Raw genomic sequence first — 27,295 nt, forward strand, 5'->3', positions numbered from 1 at the left:
GACACAGCGGTTGGTTTGGTGGAGGCAGTCTGAACTGCTGAAGGATCCCTGCTTCCTGATCGAACCACCTCCCCCACATCCCAGCCCTCTTTGCTCTGGTCCAGCCGTGAGCCACGGAGTTCATTCCACCAGAGTCCATCCCGCCTCGGAGTGTGTCCGCCTCAGAGTCCATTCCCCCACAGAGTCCTTTCCACTGAGTCCATTCCCCCCCACAGCCTCTTCCAGCACAGCTTCTATCCACCAAGTGCCCATTCCACTGAGCCTGTTCCAGCACAAAGCTATTCACCGCGGAGTCAATTCCGCAATAGAGTCCATCTGTTGTCAGAATTCATTCTACGACATAGTTCAATCTATGACAGAATTCATTCTCTTAAACAATTTTGCTGCCTCTCTGTTATCCTCTTGATATCTGTGCTATAGCATTTCAGGGTTTTTTTCTCTTTTAAATTACTTATAAAAATTACATTCTTGACTCGAAATTTCATTTTAAAGCCTTTTCCACCCTCACCGCTGCCTAGCAAGGCTCACATTGGTTCAATATTCCACACTGTCTGATACTATTACTCAGGTCTTGTTCACCATGATTAGGGAGCAATCTAGATATGCCGACGTCAGAAGCAAATAAGTGGCTTCGGTGGGTCAGCTGGGAGGCATAGGCTTACGGAAGACGTAGCCTCAAAAATGTCTAACTCGATGGATGCGGCGACCACATCTTCGAAAAACCAGTAACACCTAGATCAGTGAACAGAATTCATTCCACGATGAGACTCCCCGATCCTCAAAACCTTCTGGTTGTGGTCCCTCCATTTCCACAGCCCATAGGAAGTCCTCCATCTTGGCTTTAAGTCACTCAATCAGTTCTCTCTCCCCACTACTTATCCTCGCTCATCTCCCACTTCCACCCACCCTACACACTTTGCTCCTCTGACACCCACCTACTCACTGTCCCTTGCTCTCCTCTTTCCTGCCAATCACCCTTTCCTCCTGCCCGGATCTCCCTCTCCCTTCGTAGCTGATGGACCGGCATTCTCCCCATTTTGACAGCCGTACTAAAATCACATCTCTCCCTAGCCTCTTATCCCCCGACCGTATAATCACTCCCTTCTGTCACTACAGCGCTTCCGTGTCGCCTAATTCTTTGGGTCCTCCCCTATTCTTAGCTCTTTTGTACACGTACACGTCTTATGCGTGTGTCTTTATAACCTGCCGTTTCTCTCCATCTGTAATGTATTTTAATGTCTGTCTCTGTTGCTCTGGAAACTCCTTGAGTGCAGGGAGCATGTCTGTTAACTATTGTACATTTCCAAGTGCAGAGTAAGCGCTCAGTAAATGCTATGAGTTGAGTTCCTTCTGTGTCTATTGATTCCGAGAGAGTAGTTGGAGTATCTATAGTATTTCTTAAATCCTCTCAGCATTCAGAGCACTGTACTAAATGCTGAGAAAGAAGTACACGGATGAGATTTGGGCATGATCCCGGGGCTCACAATCATCATCGTCAATGATATTTATTGAGCACTTCGCTGTGTGCAGAGCACTGTACTAAGTGCTTGGGAGAGTACAACGCAACCGAGGTGGTAGACATATTCCCTGACCACAACGAGCTTACGGTCTAGAGGGGGAGAAGTAAGATGGGCAGGGAGTTGGCAACAGGCGGGTAAGGAAAGGTGAAACAGAAAACAGACAAGGGTGACGATAAATAAAGCGGGAGCAGGGGGGATTTCAGAGTCTTCATGGCTCAGGCCAACAGCCGCAGGCATCACAGCCACAGAGCTGATTCCATGACAGTCCGTTCTCTGAGTGAATTCACTCTGTTACGCCACTGGCTCCCGGAGGAGCGGGAAGGAGGCCATGGGGAACCCAGAGCCGAGATTCAGCGCTCTGGACCCACGGGCCTGAAGCCGGGCAGACAGCGGGCCGCTCAACCATCCAGAGACAGTGCTGCCTCCTCCTTCCACGCGGGGCTGAAAGTGACCGATCTTTCTTTCTCACGGTAGAACTTTATGATGCAATAATCCATCGAGTGGAAGGCTCAAATTGGTGGAATTACTTTACAGCAGGCTCCTATTTTCCCCCCTTCAGAAAAAAATGTGTTTTGCACCCGAAATTCAGAGGTGATTGATAGCTCTGACTGTTCCCAAACAGATGGGCAGGGAATGAGGTAGTAACACTCCCACCCTCCACCCCCTTCCCCACCCTGCAACATCGGTCCCACAGAAGACAACTTATCTTTATCTTCTCTGCAACAGAGAGGAGCTACGAGAGGAGGGCGACCCGCCCCGGGCTTTGGACTGTGGTCTCTGTCACTCCCCTACCCTGCTTTCAGCCCATCTGCCCTCCTCTCCCACTCTTCCCCAATATGTGCTTTGCGCATAGTACTCAGTAAATACCACTGATTGATTGACTCCATCCAGGACCAGATGGTGGGTCCAAACTCCCTTCCACTCCCTTCTTCTCTTTGCTGCCTCCCAACCTGCCCCTTGTTACCCCTTAGGCCTGAGACGACTCCCCGCCAACCCCCTCCTTCCCCATCTTTATCTCCCAGTTTAGTGTCACCTCCTCCAGGAAGCCTTCCCCAATTGGCCCCGACCATTTTCCCATCCTCCGGTACCAATCCACTGACTATAGACGGCGGGGGATTTTGGCTTTGTGACTTGCCATCAGATCCAGGATGGGAATGATATCAGATACTAACCATCCAGGGCTTCCAATTCCTGGAAATTGGAGATATAAGAGTCCTCAGGAGGATGGGGTGCTGTGTGGCGGGTGGGGAGGGGGAGGAGAGGGTAGGTCTGAAAAGAGATCCCGGAGCCAAGAATTTGTTTCCACCAGGGTGTTCCCAAGGGCCACATCCATGTATATCAAATCGTTACACGTTCTTTGAGTATATTTGCAGGTGATTTGCATGCCATTTACATACACCTACATAGACAGGGCAATCTATTCTCAGACAGTCCTCGAGTTCAAATTGTATTACTGCTTCCCTGAAGGGCAGAGATTTTCTCTTCGGGCTTCCTTCTCACTGACTTTCTTCAAAGCCTCTGATCTCTTATGGAGGTATTAGGGCAGAGGGCAAGGGCCCCTAATGAACCAGAGAGTGGTTTGGAATGAGGTCTGGCTTTTCATAGCCCCCTTACAAGCGGCCCCCTTCAGGGGGGCTGAGTCAGTCGATTGTATTTATTGAACGCTTACTATGCGCAGAGCCCTGTACTAAGTGCTTGGGAAGATGCAGTATAACTATAAACAGACACATTCCCTTCCCGTAACAAGCTTACACTCTGCAGCCGAGCTGCCCTAGATTGTCGGGGTTCAGCCCCAGGCTAACACTGGCTAGGGCCAGCACCAAGACCGCTTGGAACCACGCACTCTTCACTCCCCGGACTGCACTGGGGTGTCTGGAAGGAACACAGAGCCGAGAGTTTCCGGAGGTACCTGACAGACATCACAGTGGGGTCCACTGGGGAGGCGGATCGTCATCAAAGCCCACCTCCAGGCTCTAACAGTGGCCAGGCCCGCAATCAGTAGGACCAACATAAAGGCCGGAGAAAACCAGATTACCAAACACACGTGTTCCTTACCGTCCCTAGCGTCCGCGGCTAATTCAGAACCGAAGGATTCAAAAGAATTAGCATGAGTCGGTGACGATGGTGGCCGGTGATCGGTGATCACAGATGGACTCTGACCTCCCCATAAGTTGGGTCATGAGAGGTGTGGGGAGGGAAGGAGCCAGTGACCCCGGGGATGACGGGGGGAGGTCCAGAAGGTCAAGCGAGAGCCCGAGAGATATGCCTGCTGGGTGGGGACCGTGAAAATGGAGAAGGGGTGAGTGGGGGCCTTGGATATTAATGGGGATAGAGAGAGCGCTCCTCTTCCAGGATAAGAAAGGAGACAGACGGCTTGAACGGAGGGAGAACTCCCCTTGATTCTTCATTCCGCAGCAGATAGTGGTCTGAGATTTACATCATCATCATCATCGTTTTGCAGTTTCCACTCAATTAGATATACCCATTTAAATGATTACAGTTTTGGAAATTCACTAGGAAAACATGGTATCTTTGACACAACCACTGAAGAAAGGATACCCTCTCTCTACCCCTCCATTCCGGTCTCATATTTTTGGAATCATTTCTTCCCAGGGGAGTCTAAATGTGTACAAGTAGATTTATTGAAAATGTCAGATATTCCAAATCCATTTACATGGGGAATATATCTTGAGTAGTGCAATTGCAGAGGAGGAGGGTGTTGAATGATATAAGAGATACAGAGGAAGAGGAGTGTCTGCTTTCAACTACCTCCTCTCCTTCTGCTTAAATGCAGGGGGACCATAAGTCATGGTTTAACTGGGACCGCCCAGAGGTCCCACACCGTCCCAGGTTCCTAAGGAAAGATATACGGATGTCCTGGAATCGTCCTGGCTAAACTGGTCGGCGCACCCATCTCCAGCTGCGCCCACTCACTTTCAATGCTTGGACGTCCACATACAAGCTGTAGCAGGCTTGTTGTGTGCTCCGTTTCGGTCCCACTACATTATGGGACTTGTATTGTGGCTGTCCCAGAATCCCAGGGTATTCTAGTACCATTGCTTTTCCCCAACTGTGGCGATCACTGAGTGGGAAGGAGGGGGTCCACAAGGTGGGATTTTTCAATAAAAAACATCTGATCAGGCTATTCTAGTGATGTAATGGAAAAGAAGAGTTGTGAAGCTAGACCCAAGTCTTCCACGGTAGGTTCAAAGGCTCTGAGTGTTCAGAATTTCCCAGCAGATCTCACCGGAGGGTGAGAACGATGGATGACTAATGGAGGTGTGGACCAGCGGGGACCCCAGGGCTCATTACTGGAACTCTGGACACGGAAGATTCACGGTGTGTTGATTTGTGGTGTGTTCATTGTGTAGTGCGGAGTCCTGGAAAATCAGGGGCAGGAGCTCTGGGCTGGCATTGCGAGGGGGTTATTCAACCAACTGGCCTCAGGAGGCCGCTTACGCCCCCAAGTAGTGGGAAGTAGGTTGTGGGAGCACCAAATTGTGGGAACGTTGATTTGAGAGGGCACCGTGGCCTAGTGGAAAAAGAACAGGACTGGCAATCAGGACACCGGGATTCTAGCCCCAGCTCTACCGCTTGCCTGCTGTCTGACCTTAGCAAGTCACTTCACTTGCCTGTGCCTCAGTTTCCTTATGTGTAAAATGGGGATTCAGTAACTCTTCTCCATCCCTCTTGGACTGGGAATTCCCATCTAGGACAGGGACTATGTCTCATCTACAGTGCTTAGCTTAATAAATACCATCATGATTGTTATGATTATTATTAGGATAGCTTGGTTCTAATGATCCCACCGATGAACGTGTTAGAACAAGGTTGGATCCTGAGGTCTGCGCCCAGATCCTTCTCCTGAGAGGTAAGCTGAGACCTCCATGTGCATCTTCAGAAGTCATGAGTTTCTTGCAATGGTAATGTCCTCAAAAGAAGCAAAAAAAAGAGGAAACAGACGCCTTTCTGAAAGAGAGGGTGAAAACAAGCGAGAAAGCAGCCTATTACAGAGAGGGAGAATTGCTCGAAAAGAAAGGTTTTCAAAGTTTTCTATGTGGCCTTGGATGCATCTCCATAAAGACATAGAATGAAAGCTTCCTATCACCAGCCCACTGTCATCTGGACTGTCTTCTCCGCATCGTTCCAGAGGGAAAAAACAGAGCACTGCAGAATAGGGAAAATAAAAGCAGAAAGGATGTGATTGTATAGAGCCTTGAAAATAACCCAGATAAAAACTGCAGATTCACAGAGCAGAGGCAGATCCTCGCTAGACTCACACACACACACACACACACACACACAGAGAGAGAGAGAGCAAGAGATCTTTTTCTCCTACCAATGGAAATTCCCATGTTTGAAATATTTTCCATATTGGAGCAAGGGATCAGATGGCACCATATAGATCTGGGTGCAGTAGAGAAAACTGATGAACTGGGGCAGTTTCCTTCCTCCGGTTGAACTTTTCTGTGGAGGGCTATCTGGTTCTTGATGATGCAGTGACCAGAACCAGGCTGCTCCTTGGGTTGCTGGGATTTCAGAGAGCATATCAGTGCCGAATTGGCATTCCTCACCTTCCGTTTTCTGTATTCTGCTGAGGGGGGGCTGAGCGTGGAGATCTAGATTAGCAGAGAGAATTGGGTGATGGGGGTCCTGGACTGGCTGGAATTAGGGGTTATCTTGGCTTCACCTCTACATCTGGGTCACCCGTATGTCTGGGTGTCTTTGGGAAGTTATCTTCCTTTTCTGGAATTCATTATCCCCACCCCCGCTTTTTTTCCTACTTTGCCTGGAGACATGGATTGGGATGCCAAGAGGCCTGGGTTCTAGTTTCGGTTCCCCACTTAACTGCTGTATGATCCCGGGCATGTCACTTAACTTATCTGCGCCTCAGTTTCCTCATCGGCCAAATGGGGATAAAATATGCATTCACCCTTCCTTTTAGACCATAAGCCCCATGTGAGATACGGAATATGTCTGGTCTCAGTATTTTGTACCTATCCTGGCCCTGAGCCCAGTGCTCGACACAAAATAAGTACTTGATAAATACCATCGACTCGTCCAAGCAGCCCCTGCTCCTTGGAATTGTCGATTGTCAACTTCTGTAATTGTCTTTAGAGAGAGAGTAGACGGGAGCAGTTCCTTCCTGATTTGTTCCCTTTATTCATCCCCCCCTCCCAACCCCATTGCACTTCTGTCCTTATCTGTAATTTTCTTTATTTATATTAATGTCTGTCTCCCCCTGTAGACCTTAAGCTCATTGTGAGTAGAGAATGGGTCTGTTATATTGTACTCTCCCAAGCACTCAGTAGAGTGCTCTTCACACAGTGAATCTCAATAAATACGATTGACTGACTGACTTCCATGGATCTCACTTCCATTCACTCTCATTACCCGGCTGTGCCCCACTCTGGGTTGCATCGAAATCTTCATTTCTCGAAATAACCTTCGACCATCCTGCGTCCACTCAACCCCACTGATCTCTCAGTCCTTTTCTCTTCCTGCCCTTTTCTTCTTGAGCTCTAGAATTCCCTGTGAAGACGGCAAATCAATCCGTCTGATACTTTTTGAGCACCTACTGTGTACATCACTTGGGAAAAGACAAGAGCTAGAAGACACAATCCCTAGGTTCAAAAATATGTCTTACCGTTACCGGTGTCGTCAAAAGATAACAATTGTGGTTTTTGCTAAGCACTTACTTCCAAGCGCTTAGTACAGTGCTCTGCACACAGTAAGCGCTCAATCAGTGCGATTGAATGTACGAATATGGCAAGAACTGTGCTAAGAGGTGGAGCAGGTACCACGGGAGGCTCCCGGCCTAAGTAGAAGGGGAACAGGTATTGAATTTTGCAGATGAGGGAACTGAGGCACAGAAAAGTTAAGCGACTTATCCGAGGTCACACAGCAAACGAGTGGCAGAGCTGGGATTAGAACCCAGGTGATCTGAGCCCCAGGCCCGGGCTCTTTCCACTAGGCCATACTGCTTCTCTGAAGATAGTTGTCGAGGACGTCCGATGCGCTTGGATGTAGTAGCAGTAATCGCCATGTTATATTTTGAGTTACCCACTGGGCACAATACCCCTGGGCTCAACACTTGGCAAAGTACAACAGCACAGTATGTTGCTCCCAATGGACGCTCAATAAATAACACTGCTGTTACTTACTAAGTGTGACAGCAGGAGTTGGCTCTGGGTGATGTCCAAATGATCCCCCTGGGAGTTTGCCCCAGCTGAATTGCCAACCCAATGACATCCTGTGCTGGCTCCTGATATCAATCAATCATATGTAATAATAATAATAACGACGATGGTATCTGTTAAGCGCTTACTATGTGCAAAGCACTTTTCTAAGAGCTGGAGAGGATATAAGGTGATCATGTTGTCCCACGTGGGGCTCACAGTCTTAATCCCCATTTTACAGATGAGGGAAGTGAGGCACAGAGAAGTTAAGGGACTTGTCCAAAGTCACCCAGCTGACAAGCGGCTGAGTCGGGATTTGACTCTGACTCCCAAGCCCGGGCTCTTTCCACTGAGCCACGCTGCTTCTCCAGTGCTTTCTGTGAGCAGAGCACTGTAGTAAGCACTTGGGAGAGTAGAGAATAACTGAACTGGTAGACATGTTCCCTGCCCACAACGAGCTGACAGCCTAGAGGGTCTCCACCATTTCACGGGACCCACGCATTCAGGGCCCCTTCCTTCTTAGAACTGAATTTGCTTCTCCCTCTTCCTTCGTGAGCACCTCCAGTGACGATACCGACGGTGATACCCGATGCAGTTCCATTTTTATCACGTACAAGCAGTGTGGCCCGGGGGAGAGACCCGGCACCTACCCTCAGCTGTGTCATGGGGCCGTGTGTGACCTTGGACAAGTCACTTCGCCTCTGTGGGCCTCCGTGACCTCATCTGTAAAATAGGAATAATCCCGCCTGCCTCCCCCTACCTCACAGGGCTGCCGGGAGGAGGGAACGAGATAATTGACGTAAAAGTTCTCAGAAGGAAGGATAACATTCGAGGTATCATCATGGATACGATCTCACTCTCGGCGGTGTCGTCTTCAAACCGAAGGGCAAGTCTATTATTACAACTGCAGGAAGTCAGAATTTAGAGGCTGTGGGGGGACACCTGCAAGGTCGCAAGTCACGTGACTCCAATCCCAGCCCGAGCACAGATACGAATCTCATCTTTCCCCCTTGCGCGTTACTGAATCAGCTTAAATCGCCGGTGGAAAGACGCTGGTTCGATCGTGCTAGCCGCTGGATTGGGCGAAAGAGAGAGGTTCGTCTAGCGCGGACGCTCAAGCCCTCCACGACTCAACGAACTCTAGCCCTCCAGAGTTCATCCTGCCCATCCCCCTGCTGCCGGGTAGATCGGCTCTTAAACCCTGCTCATCCCCGCCGGTCTCTGGGAAAGGAAATGAGACTCTCCTGCTGCTTTGAGCTGCTGTTTCAGAAATCCTAGGAAGCTGCAGTTGGGGTGGGGATACGAGAGGGAAGGCAGCGGGCGAGGTCTGACAGGATGAGAGGGATGGGAGAGAATAGAGAAATAGTCCACACCTTTCGTGGCCAAATAACCTGAAATGGCTTGGAGGGTGTCACCCGAGTGGGAGAGTCAGAACGTCTCCTGCCTTCCGTGGGAAGGAAGAACCCTGCTCCTCACAGCCTCACCCACCCACCAGCCATTTCCTTTCTGCTTTTAAATCCTAGCGTGAGGCCTGCCTCATCCAGGAAACCTGGGTTCGTCTGACACCTCTCCCACTGGCCCGACCACCCCAACCCCTTCGGCTCCCTTTCCGACTCATTTTGGCCCCTCTGGAGACAATGGGTGGAATGCACGGGGTCAGCGCTCTCCCCGTTGTGAAGAGAGTTTGCCGACCCATAGGCCGAGTAGAAGGCACAGCTTCTGGAGCCCTCAGCTTGTGTGGGAGAGCACACACACACACACACACACATCATCCAAAGCACAGCTGTTTCGGGAATACCTTAAGAGCAGGGACTGGGCCTACATTTTCAAGGATCCCAAGGGTCAGGTACAGGGCATCGTCCCCGTGGCACACAAGACAAGCTGCATATTTTTCCTTCAGCATTTCCCACCCCGGGCCCAGGGGAGCAGGTCTGGGTCTGAGGTAAGTGCTCAGTAAATGTGACTGGTTGATCGACTGAGGTGGGAGGTCCTAGGGGACAAGTATTTGGACCTTCCCTCCAGGGGTGGGCACCCCTATGGAGAAGCAGGAGACTTGGGGCACCATCACCCCCAGGCTTGCGGGCAGCCTGCCAGCCCCCTGTCATCACCCCCCCATTCCCATCCTCCCACTCTCCGCCCCATCAGCTTCAAGCAGCCCCTCCAATGAAACTTTCCCTGATTAATTACTCTGAAGTGACAGCAGCCCATTGAAACAAGCTGATAGCTGCTGACAGTAGGTATCCAATTAACCTGAATTACTATCTTGATTGTGGCCCAATTAATGTCAGCTGTGCTGTGTCACAAGTGCCGGCCCCCGGAAATGAGACCGTTGAATGAACGCGCTCAGTCCCGGCCCACACCCGACTTTGCCTCCGTCGTCTTCTTTTTCATATGTTGTAGTTTAGAGGCATTTCAGGGCAAAGCTGTGGTGCTCCCGAGTATGCTATTTTTGTTGTTTCATCTTTCCTTATTGTGTCTGCTGCATCAGAAAGCTGTTTCTGGACCCTTCCTCCCCTGAGCCTGTCTCCTGGCCACAGAATCTCCCATCCCGTTCTTCTTCCTTGAATACAAATAATCATCGTAATAATTTGGGGTGTTCGTTAAGCACTTACTAGGTGTCAGATGATGTACTCAGTGTTGGAGTAGATACAAGACGGGAACATGTCTGCCCACTCTGTCGAATTGTACTCTCCCAACATGCAGTGTTCTGCATATAATAAGCGCTCAATTAATACCATTGATGATGATAAAAAGTTTGGACACGGTCCTTGTCCCCCGTGGGACTCACAGTTTAAGTAGATGGAAGAAAAAGTATCAAGTCCTCACTGTAAAGACAGAGAAACTGAGGGTCAGAGAAGCTAAACGAGTCACACCACAGACAAGTGAGAGATCTGGGATTAAAACCCAGGTCCTCTGACTCCCAGGCCCGTGCTCTTTCCACTAGGCCGCGTCCCTGAAGCAGCCGGAGTTCAAAGCCTGTGACCTGGATCCCGGCCTCCTCCTTCCTTCCCCGGATCCGGGGTGGGGCTCATCCATCCATTCCCTCCCTCCCGCGGTCCCCGGGCCATCCGCCCACTTCTAATTGCCTTGTTCTCTGCCGGGGTGAATTCCAAAGTCCTTTCAGGCTTGGGGACTGGGGCTCCTTACGTCCCCAGGCCCCAGGAAAGCCGGTCAGGGCTCCAGGATGCTCCCCGCGGCTCCTTTGTGCAGGCATAGCAACGCCTTGAATTCTTCACGCCCCTGGCAACTCCATACCGGTCGGACCCAGCTGACCCCTCTGGTCTCCTACTTAACCCAGGGCTGGCGGCTCTTTTTAAGCCCTTTTTTCTTCATTATGCTCCTTCGACTTCTTGAAAGCCGCTTATGGTCTGCTGCCCTGGTTTTTAATGACAAAGTCCCAGAGGTAAGAATGGCTCAATATCCCATCAGTCTCCGGGTTCAGCTTCTGGCTGGAGTAGAAGGGAGCAGGCCAGGGGCTTCCAGGGCTGAGAAGGGATGCTCTGACATCATCGTGTCCCTTCTCCTGCCTCCCCGGTGGGACTGGACCCAAGCCTTCTAAAGCAGCCTAGTGGATTAGAGCACAAGACCGGGAGTCAGGAGACCTAGGTTTCAATCCCGGCTCTGCTCCTGCCCCTCTGTGTGAACTTGGGCGACTCATTTAACTTTTTCTGTAAAAATAGGGATGAGATACCTATATGGCCTCACCTTTAAATTGTGAGCCCCTTGTAGGAAAAGGACTGTGTCCGATCTGTTTATACTATAGCTACCTCATTGCTTGGCAGATCTGCTTGGCACAGAGAAATCCCTTAATAAATGGGATTCACTATTATCATTTTTATGATATTTCTTAAGTGCTTACTTTGTGCCAGGCACTGTACTAAGTGCTGGGGTAGATGCGAGATAGATTGGACAGAGTCCATGTCCCACTTTGGGTTTGTATTCTTAATCCCCATTTTACAGATGAGGTGACTGAGGCACAGAGAAGATAAATGACTTGCCCTAGGTTAGAGATAGCAGACAAATGACAGATATGGGATTAGAACTCAGGTCCTTCTGACTCACAGGCCCGTGCTCTATCCACTAGACCACGCTGTTTCTCGTTCTCTATTCTTGAAGATCTCCAGAGATGGAGATTTCATGCCCTCTCTCCATTTCTTGGTCCAGGTGCGAATCTCCCTCTACCCCACCCCTGGGCGTTGCCCTTTGCGTCTAACCTTATATTCTCTTGCTACAGCCTCAACTGCTTCCCTCTCCCTCTGTCCTCTGTGGGGAAGATAGAGGGGAGCTGTAGTAACCTTTGTCCTTCTGGTCAGTTGAGTTTTCATCTCCACTTTGAGGATTTAAACAGCCCAGGAAGGAAGAAGCTGGGACTGGCTAAATAGAATAATAATAATAATAATAATGTTGGTATTTGTTAAGCGCTGACTTTTCATTCATTCATTCAATAGTATTTATTGAGCGCTTACTATGCGCAGAGCACTGTACTAAGCACTTGAGAGAGTACCGTACGATAGAGTTGGTAGACAGGTTCCCTGCCCACAGTGAGCTTATTCAAATGGATAAATTGTGCCAGAGGGCAGGGGTGGTGCCTAAAGTTACCTAAAGTCTTTAATTTTCACATTTATTATTGCACTTTACCCTTCCAGGGTCAGAATGGGGAATCCAAGTCTCAGAGAGGCAAACGGCTTTCCCAAAGTCATTCAGCAGGGCAGGGCAGAACTATGACCAGCTTAATAAATGATGACGTTTATTAAGTGCTTACTCTGTGCTAAGCACTGGGGTAGATGCAAGGTTTTGTAAGCCATCCATCAATAAATTATTGAGCTCTTACTGTGTGCAGAGCACTATACTCAACACTTGGGAGAGTACAGTGCAGTAGTGTTGAGAGACATGATCCCTGCCCAGATGCAGTCCTTGTCCTCCGTGGGGCTCACAATCTCTCTTATCCCCATTTTACAGATGAGACAGTTGAAGCCCACTGAGGTTCAGTTGACTTGCTCACAGTCATTTGTTCATTCATTCGATAGCATTTATTGAGCGCTTACTACGTGCAGAGCACTGTACTAAGCGCTTGGAATGTACAGATCGGCAACAGATAGAGACAGTCCCTGCCCTTTGACGGGCTTCCGGTCACACAGTAGGCCAGTGGCAGATCTGGGACTAGAACCCAAGTCTCCTGGCTCCCAGTCCCGTGCTCAGTCCCACTAGGCTACACTCACTCCTCCCGGAAACTCTACCTCCCTTCCTAACCGGGTCTTCATTTCTTCCTCCAGCACCGGGCTAGGAAGATGAAATGCTGCCTCATCTCGTCTGGGATGACCATTTTGCTCGTCGTCATCCTCATCATCGCCATCTTGGAGAGAAAGTGACCCCCCCCCCCGAGCGCTGACCTCCAGGGTGAGTTTTTGGATGGGCCCCTGACCCCAGAAATCATGGATGCTATTCACTGTGGCTTTGCCCCACCCGACTGCAGCTTTGCATTCGGTTTGCTCATCTGTGGACCTTAGTTTCCTTATGTCTAAAATTGGGGTTCAAATGGAGGTTTTCCCTCCCCCGTAGACTGTGAATCTAGTGTGTAACAGGGATTGTATCCGATCTAATTGTATTGTATCTATCCCGGCACTTAGCACGATGTTTGGCATGTTGTCAGAGCTTAACAAATCGTACAGTTATTTATAGGAGACTTGGGTTCTAGTCCTACCTCTGCCACTGGGCTCCTGTGTGACCATGGGCAAGTCATTTGAACCTCACTAGGCTTCAGTTGCCTTGAATTCAAAATGGGGATAAAATAGGTTTTGATCCTAAATCCTTATTTAAGCTCCTCTTGGGTAGGGAATATGTCAGTCAACTCTGTTGTATTGAACTCTCTCAAGCGCTTAGTACAGAACTCTGCACTCAGTAAGCTCTCAGTAAATACCCTTGATTGATTATGTTGTGCTCCTCAAGTGGAACTCGGGCTGTTTTCGATCCAAGTGGCACTAGGGGCCAACAAGACATCAGAGGGCCGCCCCCCGTCCCACCCCGGCAGACATTTTTCTTATTGGATTGCCCACATCCCTCGGTATGCCCCGTTGATCTCCACCGGATCGATCCCTCCCTCGCATGTGCCCCAAGGTGAGACTCTAGATCCCCAGAAGGCAGGCTCAGTAGAACTAAGGAAAACAATCCAGCGGTTCCAGATGTCGGGCAGTGGACCGCGTAACTGCTCTCCCTCTGGCTTGGAGGAAGAATCGGGGATCAGGTGGTTCTTGCCAAAGCTTTCCGAAGCCCCCGGCTCTACCTCTGCCTGACTGTTTTATCTCCCCTCCAAGGCCGGGCAGCGGCAGACAGAGCGGCAGGGCCAGGCTCGTTGCGGTGGAGGAGAAGTGACTTGCTTTTTACCCCTGCCTTCCCCATCTCCATCTCCTTCCATCCGGCTCAAGTAGCTGAAAAGCTAGAGGAGGGCTGGGGGCACGGAAGCTCTGCCAGCTGCCCTCTGCCCTTTCTGGAGCTTCTCCTGCTTGGACAAAGAGAATGGCAAACTTCAGTTCTCCCCAGTCCCTGAGAGGCTCTAGAATCCTAGGCTGGAGAGGGACCTCGAGAAGTCATCTGGCCCAGCGCCCTGCCTCCCAACATCCACACACTAGGACGTTCTGGGCGGCTCTGATTGCTGGGAACATCAGTGCTCACTTCCACGGGCACAGCAGGATTAGCAGGCATCCGCTCACTTCAGTTCCCTGGACATTTGGGATTTTGTGATAAAGACAACCCAGAATATGGGGGATTTTCAAGCCATCTGCCTGGCCCTTCTACCCTCACCCATCCCCTGTCTCTTGGTCCCCGAGAGAGGAAGGAAAGGAGTAGGGACAGCATCTCCAAACTCCGTTTTCAGCCAAAATCCTAGTCAGCCAGAGCCTGCCTGGTGCTGAGAACCCCCTGGCCCTCCTCTGACTCCTCACCAAATATGTCATTTCTGGGAGAAGGATCCGGTGATCCAGCGCAGCCATAAACTAATCCTGATTGGCCTTTAAGCAACAGCATCGGGAGGCCAGAGGGCTGAAGGGGTGACTGTAAGCCCGTCAAAGGGCAGGGACCGTCTCTATCTGTTGCCGACTTGTTCATTCCAAGGGCTTAGTGCGGTGCTCTGCACATAGTCAGCGCTCAATAAATACTATTGAATGAATGAATGACACCCCAGTCTTGACTTGCGGGTGGGTACGGGAACTCCGATGAGTAGATGGGTAGGGGCAGCTGGATCCTCACCCCCACCTGAGCCTTCTATTCTTCCCCTTCTTCCTTTAGCCCAAAAGATTTAGATGTAGGGGGATGTGAGGGATGAGGGACCAGGAGAATTCTGGGAAACCTCATATAGGTGAAATGAGGAGGGGGCAAGGAAAGGGTGTTGGATAAAAGCATTTGAGATGCTTCGGCCGAGGGGAGAGGGCACCGGTGGGATCCCCTCCCCGGCTCCCGGGATCCCTCTGATGACCCCTCCCTCGGCCCCGGCTCCCAGAGAGCCGAGCTGCAGCGGGCTCCCCGAGAGCCCATCAAGCCGGAGACAGGCGAGTTATTTTTACCGCCTCTGGGGCTTAATGATCAGAGGCGTGAGCGGCAATGCCGGAGAGGAGACATAAAAATAATCTGTAGTTGTTGTTGTTGCTGTTGCTGCTGCTGAAGAAATCGATGGTTTTCCATTCCGAGTGTCTCTTTAGAAGGATGGATCCTCGGCACCAAAACCCGTGGGCCCCAAATTCGGTGGGCGAACCACTTGGGGTCCCTCCCGGGACCGGGGCCAGTTTGCAGCTCCGGTGGAAATGGCTCGCAGTGCCACTTACCCACTTCCTCACCCTATCTGTTGACGATGAAGGATGGACCAGATTACTGTAATTCACCCATCGAGAAGAAGCCTGGGTTCCTGTCCTCAATCTCACCCTTCCTTGTCTGTACTGCAGCCTTGCAAACAAGGAACCACGTTTCCCAGCCTCCTCTCCCTCCAGGACCCCGCCAAGTGACACAATGGATGACAGTCCCATTCTTTTCTGTTACACCCCTTTGACCTGGGATCCTTTACTGTTCATCATCCCCCCGCACAATGGTGTCAACGGACCCGGGTCCTATTCCCGGAACTTTCACCGTCTCAATTGCTGCCTCAGTTTTTCCATCTGTAAATGGTTGTGCTGCTTAGGGTGATAGGGAGGATGTGATACCTGCTCTGAGGTAGTATTTATGGAGTGTTAGCAACATCGGGATCGGGAGTTTGCCGTCCTTCTGTCCTTGGCTGGTCATAAAATAGTTTGAGAATAGGTGGGAAGTGTGGCACTTAGCCGAATGACTGCTAAAGCTGAAGAGGGGCGACTGGGGGTGTACACCAAGCGATCAAATGAGGGGAGAGGGCCTCCTGCCCCAAACGTCTTGAGTTTGCAGTGTGAGGCTCAAAGATTTCCAGGACATTTCCTTCCCTAGGAGCCTGGGAAAGCCCCCATAAACCTCTGACTCTCCCAACCAAACCAGTACACCTGGCCAGACTTCATTCTGCCGTATTTAGTTCATTATTTCTTTCAGGGAAGGGGAAGATTCTGTTTGATTGAGTAATTGTTACCCATACACACACACACACACACACACACACACACACACACACACATCACCCCCAGGTGGTCTTCAGAGATGGAATCCATGGGAGCACAAGTAATGGGATCAGATAAAAATAATGTACGAAGGGCTCAGATCAGTGTGTGGGAGAAACAAAATATAAATATTGGGATTAAAGAAACACCAGAGAAGGGTTTCTGCACAAAGGGTAGATCTATGTCTATGTGTGGGAGTGTATTTTTGTCTGACTGAGTGCCTGATGGAGCACACGAGACCCTAAAAATATAATGTGCGGGTCTCAGCTCAGTCTCGGGGTAACTATGAAAATAGGTTCGGGGAACCCCCTGGAAGACATGTGGGTTTAATGCTTTATCGCTATATTCACCATACTGTCGAACTGCTGATCAAAATTTAGACCAGGTAACACATAGGATTGGGGCGGGTAGTGTTGTATCAAGAAAGAAATGATGCCCGCATGGTGAAAAATTGACTGGAATAAAATGGATGCATTTATCTGATCCATAAAATCCTCAACGATATCTCTCTGTAGATGACTCCTGCTCTCTTGAATTTAGAGAGGCTGTAAGCATTTCCACCATTAGGAATGAGAGGGCGTAAGCTCGTCTCTGACCGTAAACTTCTTGCGGGCGGGGAACGTGTCTGCTAACTGTGTTGTATTGAACTCTCCCAAGCTCTGCACACAGTAAGCACTCAAAAAATACCACTGATTGATCGAGTCAGGATTTTCTCAAAGCATGGTCTGTTTTATCCAGTGCAGATCTGTCACCATCCCTATTAGCAGAGATACTACATATTCCTGTTAAAATGCTCTACTGTGTTTAATTTTTCAATTAACTGGACCTAAATAATAATGCTGTTATTATTATCATTGCTATTTGTGTTAAGTGCTTACTGTATGTCAAGCGTTGATTTAAGCTCTGGGGTAGATTCAGGTTAATCAGGTCAGACCCGGTACCTGCTCCAGATGGGGCTCACAGTCTAAATAGTGGGGAGAGCTGGCATTGAGTCCCCATTTTCCAGATATGGAAACTGAAGCCCAAAGAAGTCAAGCGACTTGTCCAAGGTCACACAGCAAGCAACCGGCAGAACCCGGGTCCTCTGACTCCCAGGCCCTTGATCTTTCCACCGAGTCCCGCTGCTCCTAGTGACCGTTCTGCAAGTAGGGGCTGCCCGCTGGGACGGTGCCATTCTCGCGTAAGGAGAGAATGTCAGCAGTCTAGAGCCAGCGTCAGGAACCCAGGCACCTAATCTGTGGCAGGATCCATAAGTACTAGGGAGAGCTAGAGGAATTAGAAGGCTCAGGGCCAAGTGAGGTTAATCGGGGAAGACTTCCTGGACGAGTAACGAAAGCAGCAGGGGTGCGCTTTGGGGAAGAGGAGGGAAGCAATTGTTCAGAGATGAAGGACAGCGAGCAATCTGAAGAGCCCTTTCTTGGGGTTAATGCCCTCTCTCTCTCTCTCTCTCTCTCTCTCCTTCTCGGACTATATTTAAATCTCCACTCGAGTCTCCTTGGAAGCTGTTTCGGTAGCATTTTCACTCCGGCGGGCACGGGAGAGACAGAACAAAGTTGCGTTCGGAACCGAGCCGCCAAAGCCCGGCTCCAGATCCCTGTCAGTCCCCGGATAGGATAGGAGCTTTGTCCGGAAGTTAGCGCTTCAGTAGTAGGCCGTGTAAGCCTTCCACCTCTCTTGGAAAAGAGTTCAGGTGTACGGCCTCCCTATCACACTGGATTCTGCTGCCGGCATTAAACTTAGTAATGGGAAGGAGGTGTTTAGAACCCTAAAAAAGGTTCGGGTGGTGTTTGGAATCCTGCCGAAGAAGACCCGCGAAACATCACACGGGGCGAGAGTTAGCTGGGCGCATGTGTCTTCGCAGAATGCGCTATTTAAATGCTGAGCAGCAGCATCACTTACATTTTAAGGAACTAATTATGTGCAATTGCAATAGTTATAAAAGGGAGTGGGAAAATATCCTTCGGGTATAGACGGCTGAAGAGGGCGACCCGGGAAAAGCGATATTTTCCTGATGTTAGAGAGGGAGAGAAAGCTGTAAAGAGTTTCCTGTGAGCCAAGCAGGTTTCATGCTATTTTTTTCTGCAGAAAAAGTCCTGGGGCTGCTAATTTCAAACAATCTCGACTCTGTCAGGGTCCTGGTGCTGAGGGTACAGAGGTCAGCAAGAGAGATCTCAGGCAGAAATATATATATATATATATATATTCTGGTATTTGAAAAGTGCTTACTATGTTCCAGGCACTGTGCTAAATGCTGGGATACAAGATCATCAGGATGGATACAGTCCCTGTCCCACGTGGGGCTCACAGTCTTAATCTTAGTCTTAGTGTGGCTCAGTGGAAAGAGCCCGGGCTTCGGAGTCAGAGGTCGTGGGTTCGAATCCAGACTCCGCCACTTGTCAGCTGTGTGACTGTGGGCGAGTCACTTCACTTCTCTGTGCCTCAGTTACCTCATCTGTAAAATGGGGATTAACTGTGAGCCTCACGTGGGACGACCCGATGACCCCGTATCTACCCCGGCGCTTAGAACAGTGCTCCGCACATAGTGAGCGCTTAACAAATACCAACGTTATTAATCCCTGTTTTACAGGTGAAGAAACTGAGGTCCAGAGAAATGAAGTGACTTGCCCCAGGTCACCCAGCAGACAAGAGGTGGAGTCGGGATTAGAACCCAGGTTCTCCTGCCTTCCAGGCCCGTGTTCTATCCATTATTCTCTGCTTCTTCTCGTGATAGTACACCATTCTTCTTTTCCCTCGGCCGCGGCCCGACTTTCAGCACCTCTGCAGCTGCTAATCAGGTCCCCGGCCAGCCAAGTTGACATTGCGGACAGACGTCTGAGAAGCCTCTGCGGCCCCAGGCTGCAGCAGGCAGTGGCCAGGGGGCCTCCGGGCAATGAGATCTCTTTCTCGCCGGGGCCTGAGAGCTGAGACCACCCAATGGCCATATCACCCCGCGCCTGCCCCGAGCTTGGGACCTAGCGAGCTCCAGAACCGTCATGCCCGAGGAAGTCCGGGAGCAAGAACGAGGTCTCCCTTTCCTCTGGTGCTGCTCCCAGCAGCCTTGGGCGTGCCTCGTCCTGGGATCCTCTGGTCTCTGCCCTTGGGGCCCGACACCTGTTGAGAGAATCACAACAGAAACGGGGAGACTGGGATGGAGAGAGTCAGGGAGGAGAGGACCTGCTCCCTGCCCTTGAGGAGCTGACAGTCTGATGGGGGAATAATAACAGCAGTAGTATCAGTAATCAATCAGTGATGTTTATTGAGCACTTACCACGTGCAGAGGACTGTACCAAACACTCGGGCAAGAACAACCTAACAGAATCGGCGGCCATCAGGGAACTGATCACAAGGAGCGTACTGTCTAGCGGTAACATTAATAACGGTGGTTATTTGCAGGTAATGGGTCTGCCAACCCTGTTATATGGTACTTTCCCAAGCTCACACAGTAGCGCTCGAAAAATGCCACTGACGGCTTATTGAGCACCCACTCTGTACAGTGTACGGAAGCAGCGTGGCTCAGTGGAAGGAGCCCGGGCTTCGGAGTCAGAGGTCACGGGTTCGACTCCGGGCTCTGCCACTTGTCAGCTGTGTGACTGTGGGCTGGTCACTTAACTTCTCCGTGCCTCAGTTACCTCATCTGTAAAATGGGGATTAACTGTGAGCCTCACGTGGGACGACCCGGTTACGCCGTATCTACCCCGGTGCTTAGGACAGCGCTCTGCACGTAGTAAGCGCTTAACAAATACCGACATTATTGGGAAGCGGCGTGGCTCAGTGGAAAGAGCCCGAGCTTGGGAGTCAGAGGTCATGAGTTCGATTCCCGGCTCTGCCACTTGTCAGCTGTGTGACTTTGGGCGGGTCACTTCTCTGTGTCGCAGTTACCTCATCTGTAAAATGGGGATTAACTGTGAGCCTCACGTGGGACGACCCGGTTACGCTGTATCTACCCCAGCGCTTAGAACAGTGCTCCGCACATAGTAAGCGCTTAACAAATACCAACGTTATTACTATACTGTATTATACCATGTTATAGTTCACTATACTCGGTGCTCCACTCCCTTCCCCCTTCTCCCCCACCCCCGCCGTGAAACATCCCCAGGTGCCAATGCTGCTCTGGAGGCAGAATGGTTTCTCCTCCTGGGCTCCATCAGGGGTCGGGGGGTGGTGCAGATGTGTGGGGGGGGATTGGGGGGTGGGGGGCCAGTTTCCCTGGTCCCCCCCTCCCCACCGGCCATCATCATGCCAAAGCTGGCTAGAGATGAGAGAAGTGGGGCTAGGGGAAACCTGGCAGGATCGCAGGAGGTGTTGTTTGTTAATAGGCTGCAATCTGGCGATTAAGAGAAAGTGATTGTAATTACGTATTACCCTGTGCTGCCTGTGAGGCACTAATATATTTAAACAGTAACACCAACTCCTCTCCCTGCTGGGCGAGGGGATCACCTTGATCCTGAGAGTCCCGAGACAAGTCAGTCAGTCAGTCGTATTCATTGAATGCTTCTTGTGTGCAGAGCATTGTACTAAGCGCTTGGGAGAGTAAAATGCAACAATATAAGAGACACATTCCCTGCCCCCAAGGAGCTTGCAGTCTAGAGGGGGAGACAGATATTAATATAAATAAGTGAAGAAAGCTTGAAGACTCTTATCCAGTGGTCCAAGCCTGGATGGGGAAAGTTTGGGAGTCTACAGAGGGACCTGGGAAAGGAGTGGGTGTTAATGCGGAAGTTCTTCTCTCTTCTCTTTTCTCTCTTTCCTCTCTCCTATTAAACTTTCTTCACCAACCAGTTTCCAGTTACTGGATGTTGAGTGGGCCCCAGTTTCTTCATCTCTAAATGAGGATGAGACCTATTCTTCTTTCTTAGATCGTAAGGCCCTTGTAGGGCAGAGACAGCGTCTGCTGTGATTATCTGGGCTCCGTCTCAGCCCTAAGAACGGTGCTTGGCACAGAACAAGGATGCTGGCCATCTGATTACTGAGGCAGCGACAGCACCCAAGATGTCTGAGCGGGGCTATTTAGGGATGCCCTGCTCGCTTTGAATAGAGAAGGGAACTAGAAAAGGTTTCTAAGGAAACTAGAAACTAGGGAAACTAGAGAAGGTTTCTTGGGAAGCAGCGTGGCCTAGTGGAAAATGCACAGGACTAGGAGTTAGGAGAGTTGCCTCCTGTCACTTGCCTGCTGGATGACCTTGGGCGAGTCTCTTAGTTTCTCTGTATCTCAGTTTCCTCATCTGTAAAATGGGGTTAAGATACCTGTTATCCCTCCCCCGTGCCCAATTGGAATGTCTTCTGTCTACCCAAACATTTAGCACACTGCTTGGCTTGTAATAGGTGCTCAATCAATACCGTTATTATTATTGTTGTAATTATTACGATTGATATACGTCAGCCTCTCACTGAAAATCCAGACTCCAGTCCACCAAGGGGACTCAGTAATAAGGTCTGAGAAAATGGAGACCTTTGCAAGGAGCTCGGGAGCACCGTAACAAGGAACCCCATCTCCACGTTAACCGGGAAATCATCCTGAGAGGGGTCAAGTCTCGGCTTCGGGAACCAGTTCTATGAAATAGAGTCAGAGTCATGATGCCTGGGCCTGAGAGGTCTGTCACCAAACGGGGAAGGGAAGTCAACGTAAAGTGATGAAAATATAATCATTAAAAGAGCAGGGGAGTAAGTGGAAATAATGCCTAGGGATAAATAATTCAGTAAATTATCATCCAGACCTATTTATTGAGCGTCTACTCTGAGTAGAGCGCTGTAAGAAGTACTGGGGAGGGTGGGAAAGAGTAGAAGGATTGGACCGAGCCTTCCAGGAGCTTACCGTTGGTTGGATAAGCTAAATCCACAGGTACCTTTCCTTTCCTAGGGGTTAAGTCTCTAAAAGTGGCTGAGGGGATGGCGACGGGGACGGTCATCGGATTTCTTCTGTACATAACGAGAGGATCCAACCACCCCTGGATGGGTGGAAACATTTCAACACTATATCTCGCGGGCCTCCGTGCTCTAAATCAATCAATCATTGAGTGGTATTTATTGAATGCTTACTGTGGGCAGAGCACTGTATTAAGTACTTGAAAGGGTTCACTCCAACAGAGTTGGTAGACACATTCCCTGCCCACAACTCAAGGCAGCCTGACTTCCATTGAACTCCCAAGGAGGTGATGCTCTCCTGGGCCCAGTCCATGAAGTGTTTTCACAATTACAAATTTAAGTGACTAAATGGAGGCTTGAAGCCAATGACTGTTTGAATGTTTCCTGAATGTTGGGAAATATTGATCTAAATTACATCGATTCCAATTTGGCTTTAACACAGTGGAGTTTCTCCGCCCGGTGCACTCCACTCTAGGCAGTGCGGATGTGTGTCAGTGCATGCCTGGGCATCCATCAATCAATGCCGTTTACTGGGTGCCCAGCTGTGGGAGGGACTTGTACGCAGTGAGCGTGTGCAGGTGTGCACTTGGTTGTGTGCGTGAGTGTGTACATGGCTATGCGTTTCCATAGGTGGGCGAGTATGAGGCTAGTAGGAGATGTGGATCTAGGCAGACTAGACCTTTGGTTGACTCCAGGGTCGCTGTCCAACAGGACCTTTTTTTTTAAAAAAATGGCATTTATTAAGTACTATGTGTCCGGCATTTTACTAAGAGCTGGGATAGCTAGAAGTTAATCGTGTCCTACAAAGGCTCGCAACCTTAATCCCCATTTTACAGATGAGGTAACTGAGGCACAGAGAAGTTAAGTGACTTGCCAAGCTCACACAGCAGATAAGTGACAGAGCGGGGATTAGAACGCAAGTCCTTCTCACTTCCAGGCCTGTGGACCTGAAGCGGCCAAGTCCGTAGGGAGGAGGAATCGCCGGAAAAAGGGAGCCCTGCCTCTCTTACCGGCCACGGCTTCCTCTGAGCCATGGAGCTGGCTTCCGGAATCACCCCGGCCCTGAAGTGATCTTAATTTCAGATTTAGCTGGATCCTCCAGAAAGTGGAAGGTTTGAAGCGGCTGTGGGCAGATGGGAAGAAATATTTCTGTAGAACGCAGGCAGTTGAGGGAAGGAAGAGGGTTGGGGAAAACTGGGTGTGGGCCTGCATCAAAAAGTTTCCAGTTGGGGCTGGGCGGACCCACAGTAGTAGGTGTGTGGCCCGTCATTCATTCATTCATTCATTCAATAGTATTGATTGAGCGCTTACTATGTGCACAGCACTGTACTAAGTGCTTGAAATGTATAATTGGGCAACAGATAGAGACAATCCCCGCCCAACGACAGGCTTACAATCTAATCGGGGGAGACGGACGGACAAAAACAAGACAACATGATCACGATAAATAGAATCAAGAGGATGGACACCTCATTAACAAAATAAATAGGGTAATAAAAATCTATACAAATGAGCACAGTGCGGAGGGAAGAGGGAGAGGGGAGGAGCAGAGGGAAAGGGGGCAAGAGAGGGCTTAGCTGAGGGGAGGTGAAGGGGGGAAGGGGAAGAGAGCAGAGGGCGGAAGGGGAGCAGGGAGGGAGCAGAGGGAAAAGGGGAAGCTCAGTGTGGGAAGGCCTCTTGGAGGAGGTGAGCTCTCAGTAGGGCCTTGAAGAGGGGAAGGGAGTTAGTTTGGTAGAGGTGAGGAGGGAGGGCGTTCCAGGACAGCGGGAGGACGTGGGCCAGGGCTCGACGGCGGGATAGACGAGAACGGGGGACGGCGAGGAGGCGGGCGGCAGAGGAGCGGAGCGTGCGGGGTGGGCGGTGGAAAGAGAGAAGGGAGGAGAGGTAGGACGGGGCGAGGTGATGGACAGCCTTGATGCCCAGAGTGAGAAGTTTTTGTTTCGTGTGGAGGTCGATAGGCAACCACTGGAGGTTTTTAAGGAGGGGAGTGACAGGCCCAGAGGGTTTCTGCAGGAAGATGATCCGGGCAGCGGAATGAAGAATAGACCGGAGCGGGGAGAGACAGGAGGAAGGGAGATCAGAGAGAAGGCTGACACAGTAACCCAGCCGGGATATTATGAGAGCCCGTACCGGTACGGTAGCCGTTTGGATGGAGAGGAAAGGGCGGATCTTGGCGATATTCTTTGAACCCCTTCCTACTGCTTCCCTGGAAGTCCTACCCCCTTTTATCAATCCGTGGTATTTATTAAGGGCTTACTGTGTGCAGAGCACTGTACTAAGCGCTTGGGAAAGTAAAATACCACAGAGTTAGCAGATACGATCCCTGCTCCTTCTGGCCCCTGCAAGCACCATGAAGATTAGAGGGCACTGAGGCATAGAAGGGTCAGGGTGGAGCGCCTTGGTGCCTGGAAAAGACGGGAGTTTGGATTGGACGGGCTCATCCCGGGGGGGCTTCCGTGGAGGAAAGGATGGGGATGACCCTTCCCTGGGTTGGATGGGCCATCCCAAGCTCTCGTCCCCAAATTCGGGTGCAACTCGGCCCAGCCTGCCTCGGGATGGAAGGAAGCTCATAAGGAGCTGGTCAAGAGGCCTGCCTTTCCCAGGCACCGAGATCCAGATGGGGCTTGGGGAGCTGGACCCAGGTCTACCCGAAGCTCCCTGTGGGCAGGTTCCGTGTCTATTCATTCATTCATTCATTCGTTAGTATTTATTGAGCACTTAGTATGTGCAGGGCAGTGTACTAAGCGCCTGGAATGTACAAATCGGTAACAGATGGAGACAGTCCCTGCCCTCTGACGGGCTTACAGCGTCTACCAACTCAAGTGCCCAATACAGCGCTCTGCACATTGTAAGCACTCAATCAACCCCATTGACTGATCGATTGAAGTGGCCGTGTCCGTAACCCCCACCCCACAGATCCAAAGCCAGAATCCCAAACGGACCGCAGATTCACTATGGTCTTCTTCCCTTCCCCGTCTTGAATGCCTACGACACTTTTGTTTTCTCCTCTCTGTCTCTCCCTCTGAGGTAGGGAGAGACAGGTATTTTTATCGCCGTTTTACAGATGGGGAAATGAAGGTCCAGAGAATCTAGTCCGAGATCAGCCAGCAGGGTAGCAGGCTGACTCCTGACTCCCAGACCAGTGCTTTTTCCACGCCCTGATGATGATGATGATAACTGGGGTATTTGTTAAGTGCTTATTTTGTCCCAAGCGCTGTACTAAAGGCCAGGGTAGATGCTAGGTAATCAGATTGGACACGCTCCCTGTCCCAGGTGGGACTCACAGTCTAAGGAGAAGGGAGACCAGGTATGGACAGAGGAGGAAACTGAGGCACAGAAAGGTTAAGTGAATTGCCTCAGGTCAGATAGCTGACAGATGGCGGAGCCAGGACTGGAGCTCCGGCCTCCTGATTGCTCGGCCCTTTGCTCTTTCCCCTAGCCCACCTTGCTTAACCTTTTCACGCCCTCTCCTTCCCCTTCTGACCCAGGTAATCGGAAGGAGGCGCAGCCTACCCCACCGCACGGAACTCAGTGGTGCCGGGTCCTGGTCTCCGGTGAGACCCGGTCACTCCGCGCAGAGAACCTCCAGCAGAGGGAAGGGAATAATAATGACAACGCTGGAGGCAAACAAACAGGATAACATATTGCGCATGTTTGAAATGCATAGAAGGGACTGATTTCAATACCGCAGGCTGCCAGCTTGGATGATGCAGGGGAAATATTTAGTTTCACAAGTCAGCTCCAGCCTGATTTCAATGGGGACACTCCCTGCTGTTGCTGGAGTTTTGATCTCCTCTGGACACCCGGGCTGGCTTTGGTCTGGGAACTTGGTCTGGAGAGAGGTAAGAGAGAGGGTAGATTGGGAGGACCCCGAAGCAGCCCAGCCTAGGGTTCTAATTCCAGTTCCTCCACCCGTCTGCTGGGTGACCTTGGGCAGATCACTTGACTTCTCTGGGCCTCAGTTACCTCATCTGTAAAATGGGGATTAAGACCCTGAGCCCTATGCGGGACACGAACTGTGTACCTACCCCAGCTCTTAGGACAGTGCCTGGCATATAGTAGGGAAGCAGCGTGGCTCAGTGGAAAGAGCCTGGGCTTCGGAGTCAGGGGTCACGGGTTCGACTCCCGGCTCTGCCACTTGTCAGCTGTGTGACTGTGGGCAGGTCACTGAACTTCTCTGTGCCTCAGTTACCTCATCTGGAAAATGGGCATTAACCGTGAGCCTCACGTGGGACGACCCGATGACCCTGTATCTCCCCCCAGCGCTTAGAACCGTGCTCTGCACATAGTAAGCGCCTTAACGAATACCAACATTATTATTATTATATAGTAAGAGCTTAACAAATGCCATAAAAAAAGAAGGAAGGAATTTTCCTTTCAGGCTCGGGCTGTGGCAGGGAGCACGAAAGGGGTAACCCCAATCCATTAAGAATGCAGTGAGGGAGCTCGAGAGGCGGAGTCCTGGCCGACCTGCCCCAGTGCCCATCGGTCTGTACGTTCTGAGAAGCGGCGTGGCTGAGTGGAAAAAGCCCGGGCTTGGGAGTCAGGGGTCACGGGTTCGAATCGTGGCTCCGGCACTTGTCAGCTGTGTGACTTTGGGCAAGTCACTTAACTTCTCTGTGCTTCGGTTCCCTCAACTGTATAATGGGGATGAAGACTCTGAGCCCCACAGGGGACGACCCGATTCTCTTGTGTCTACCCCAGCGCTTAGGACGGTGCTCCGCATATAATAAGCGCTTAACAAATATCGGCATTATTATTATTATTATTACATTCGCCTCCGTGGAGACAGAGGGCTGGACTAGTTGACCCCTCACAGGTTATTGCAGCTCTGGAAGTCTAGTATGCTGAATTTTCAAACTGTGTCCCTGACCTAGCCCTCATTTACTCTTCCATTCCCTTCTGCGTCACCCTTGAACTTGGATTTGCTCTCTTTATTCACCCCTCCCCCGGCCCCACAGCACTTATGACCATATCGGAAATTTATTTATTTATATCAATGTCTATCTCCCCCTCTAGACTGTAAGCTTGCTGTGGGCAGGGAGTGTTTTTACCAACTCTGTTATATTGTTATTTTGTACTCTCCCAAATGCATAGTACCTAGCTCTGCACACAGTAAGAGGTCGAT

At 50.5% G+C, this 27,295-nt stretch overlaps 1 protein-coding gene across 3 annotated transcripts in view; it reads left to right on the forward strand.

The window, feature by feature from the left end:
- TSNARE1 (t-SNARE domain containing 1) overlaps positions 1 to 27,295 on the forward strand; it is a 237,291-nt gene that overhangs the window by 193,333 nt on the left and 16,663 nt on the right. For all 3 annotated transcript variants that reach the window (XM_029063152.2, XM_029063153.2, XM_029063154.1), the window contains one exon: positions 12,973 to 13,096. In XM_029063152.2, coding sequence (XP_028918985.1) covers positions 12,973 to 13,068 — 96 coding nt within the window. In that variant the 3' untranslated portion in view covers positions 13,069 to 13,096. The remainder of the gene's footprint in view (positions 1 to 12,972; positions 13,097 to 27,295) is intronic.

The sequence above is a fragment of the Ornithorhynchus anatinus genome, chromosome 4 (genome assembly GCF_004115215.2).
Source record: "Ornithorhynchus anatinus isolate Pmale09 chromosome 4, mOrnAna1.pri.v4, whole genome shotgun sequence".
Classification (NCBI taxonomy): Eukaryota; Metazoa; Chordata; class Mammalia; order Monotremata; family Ornithorhynchidae; genus Ornithorhynchus; species Ornithorhynchus anatinus.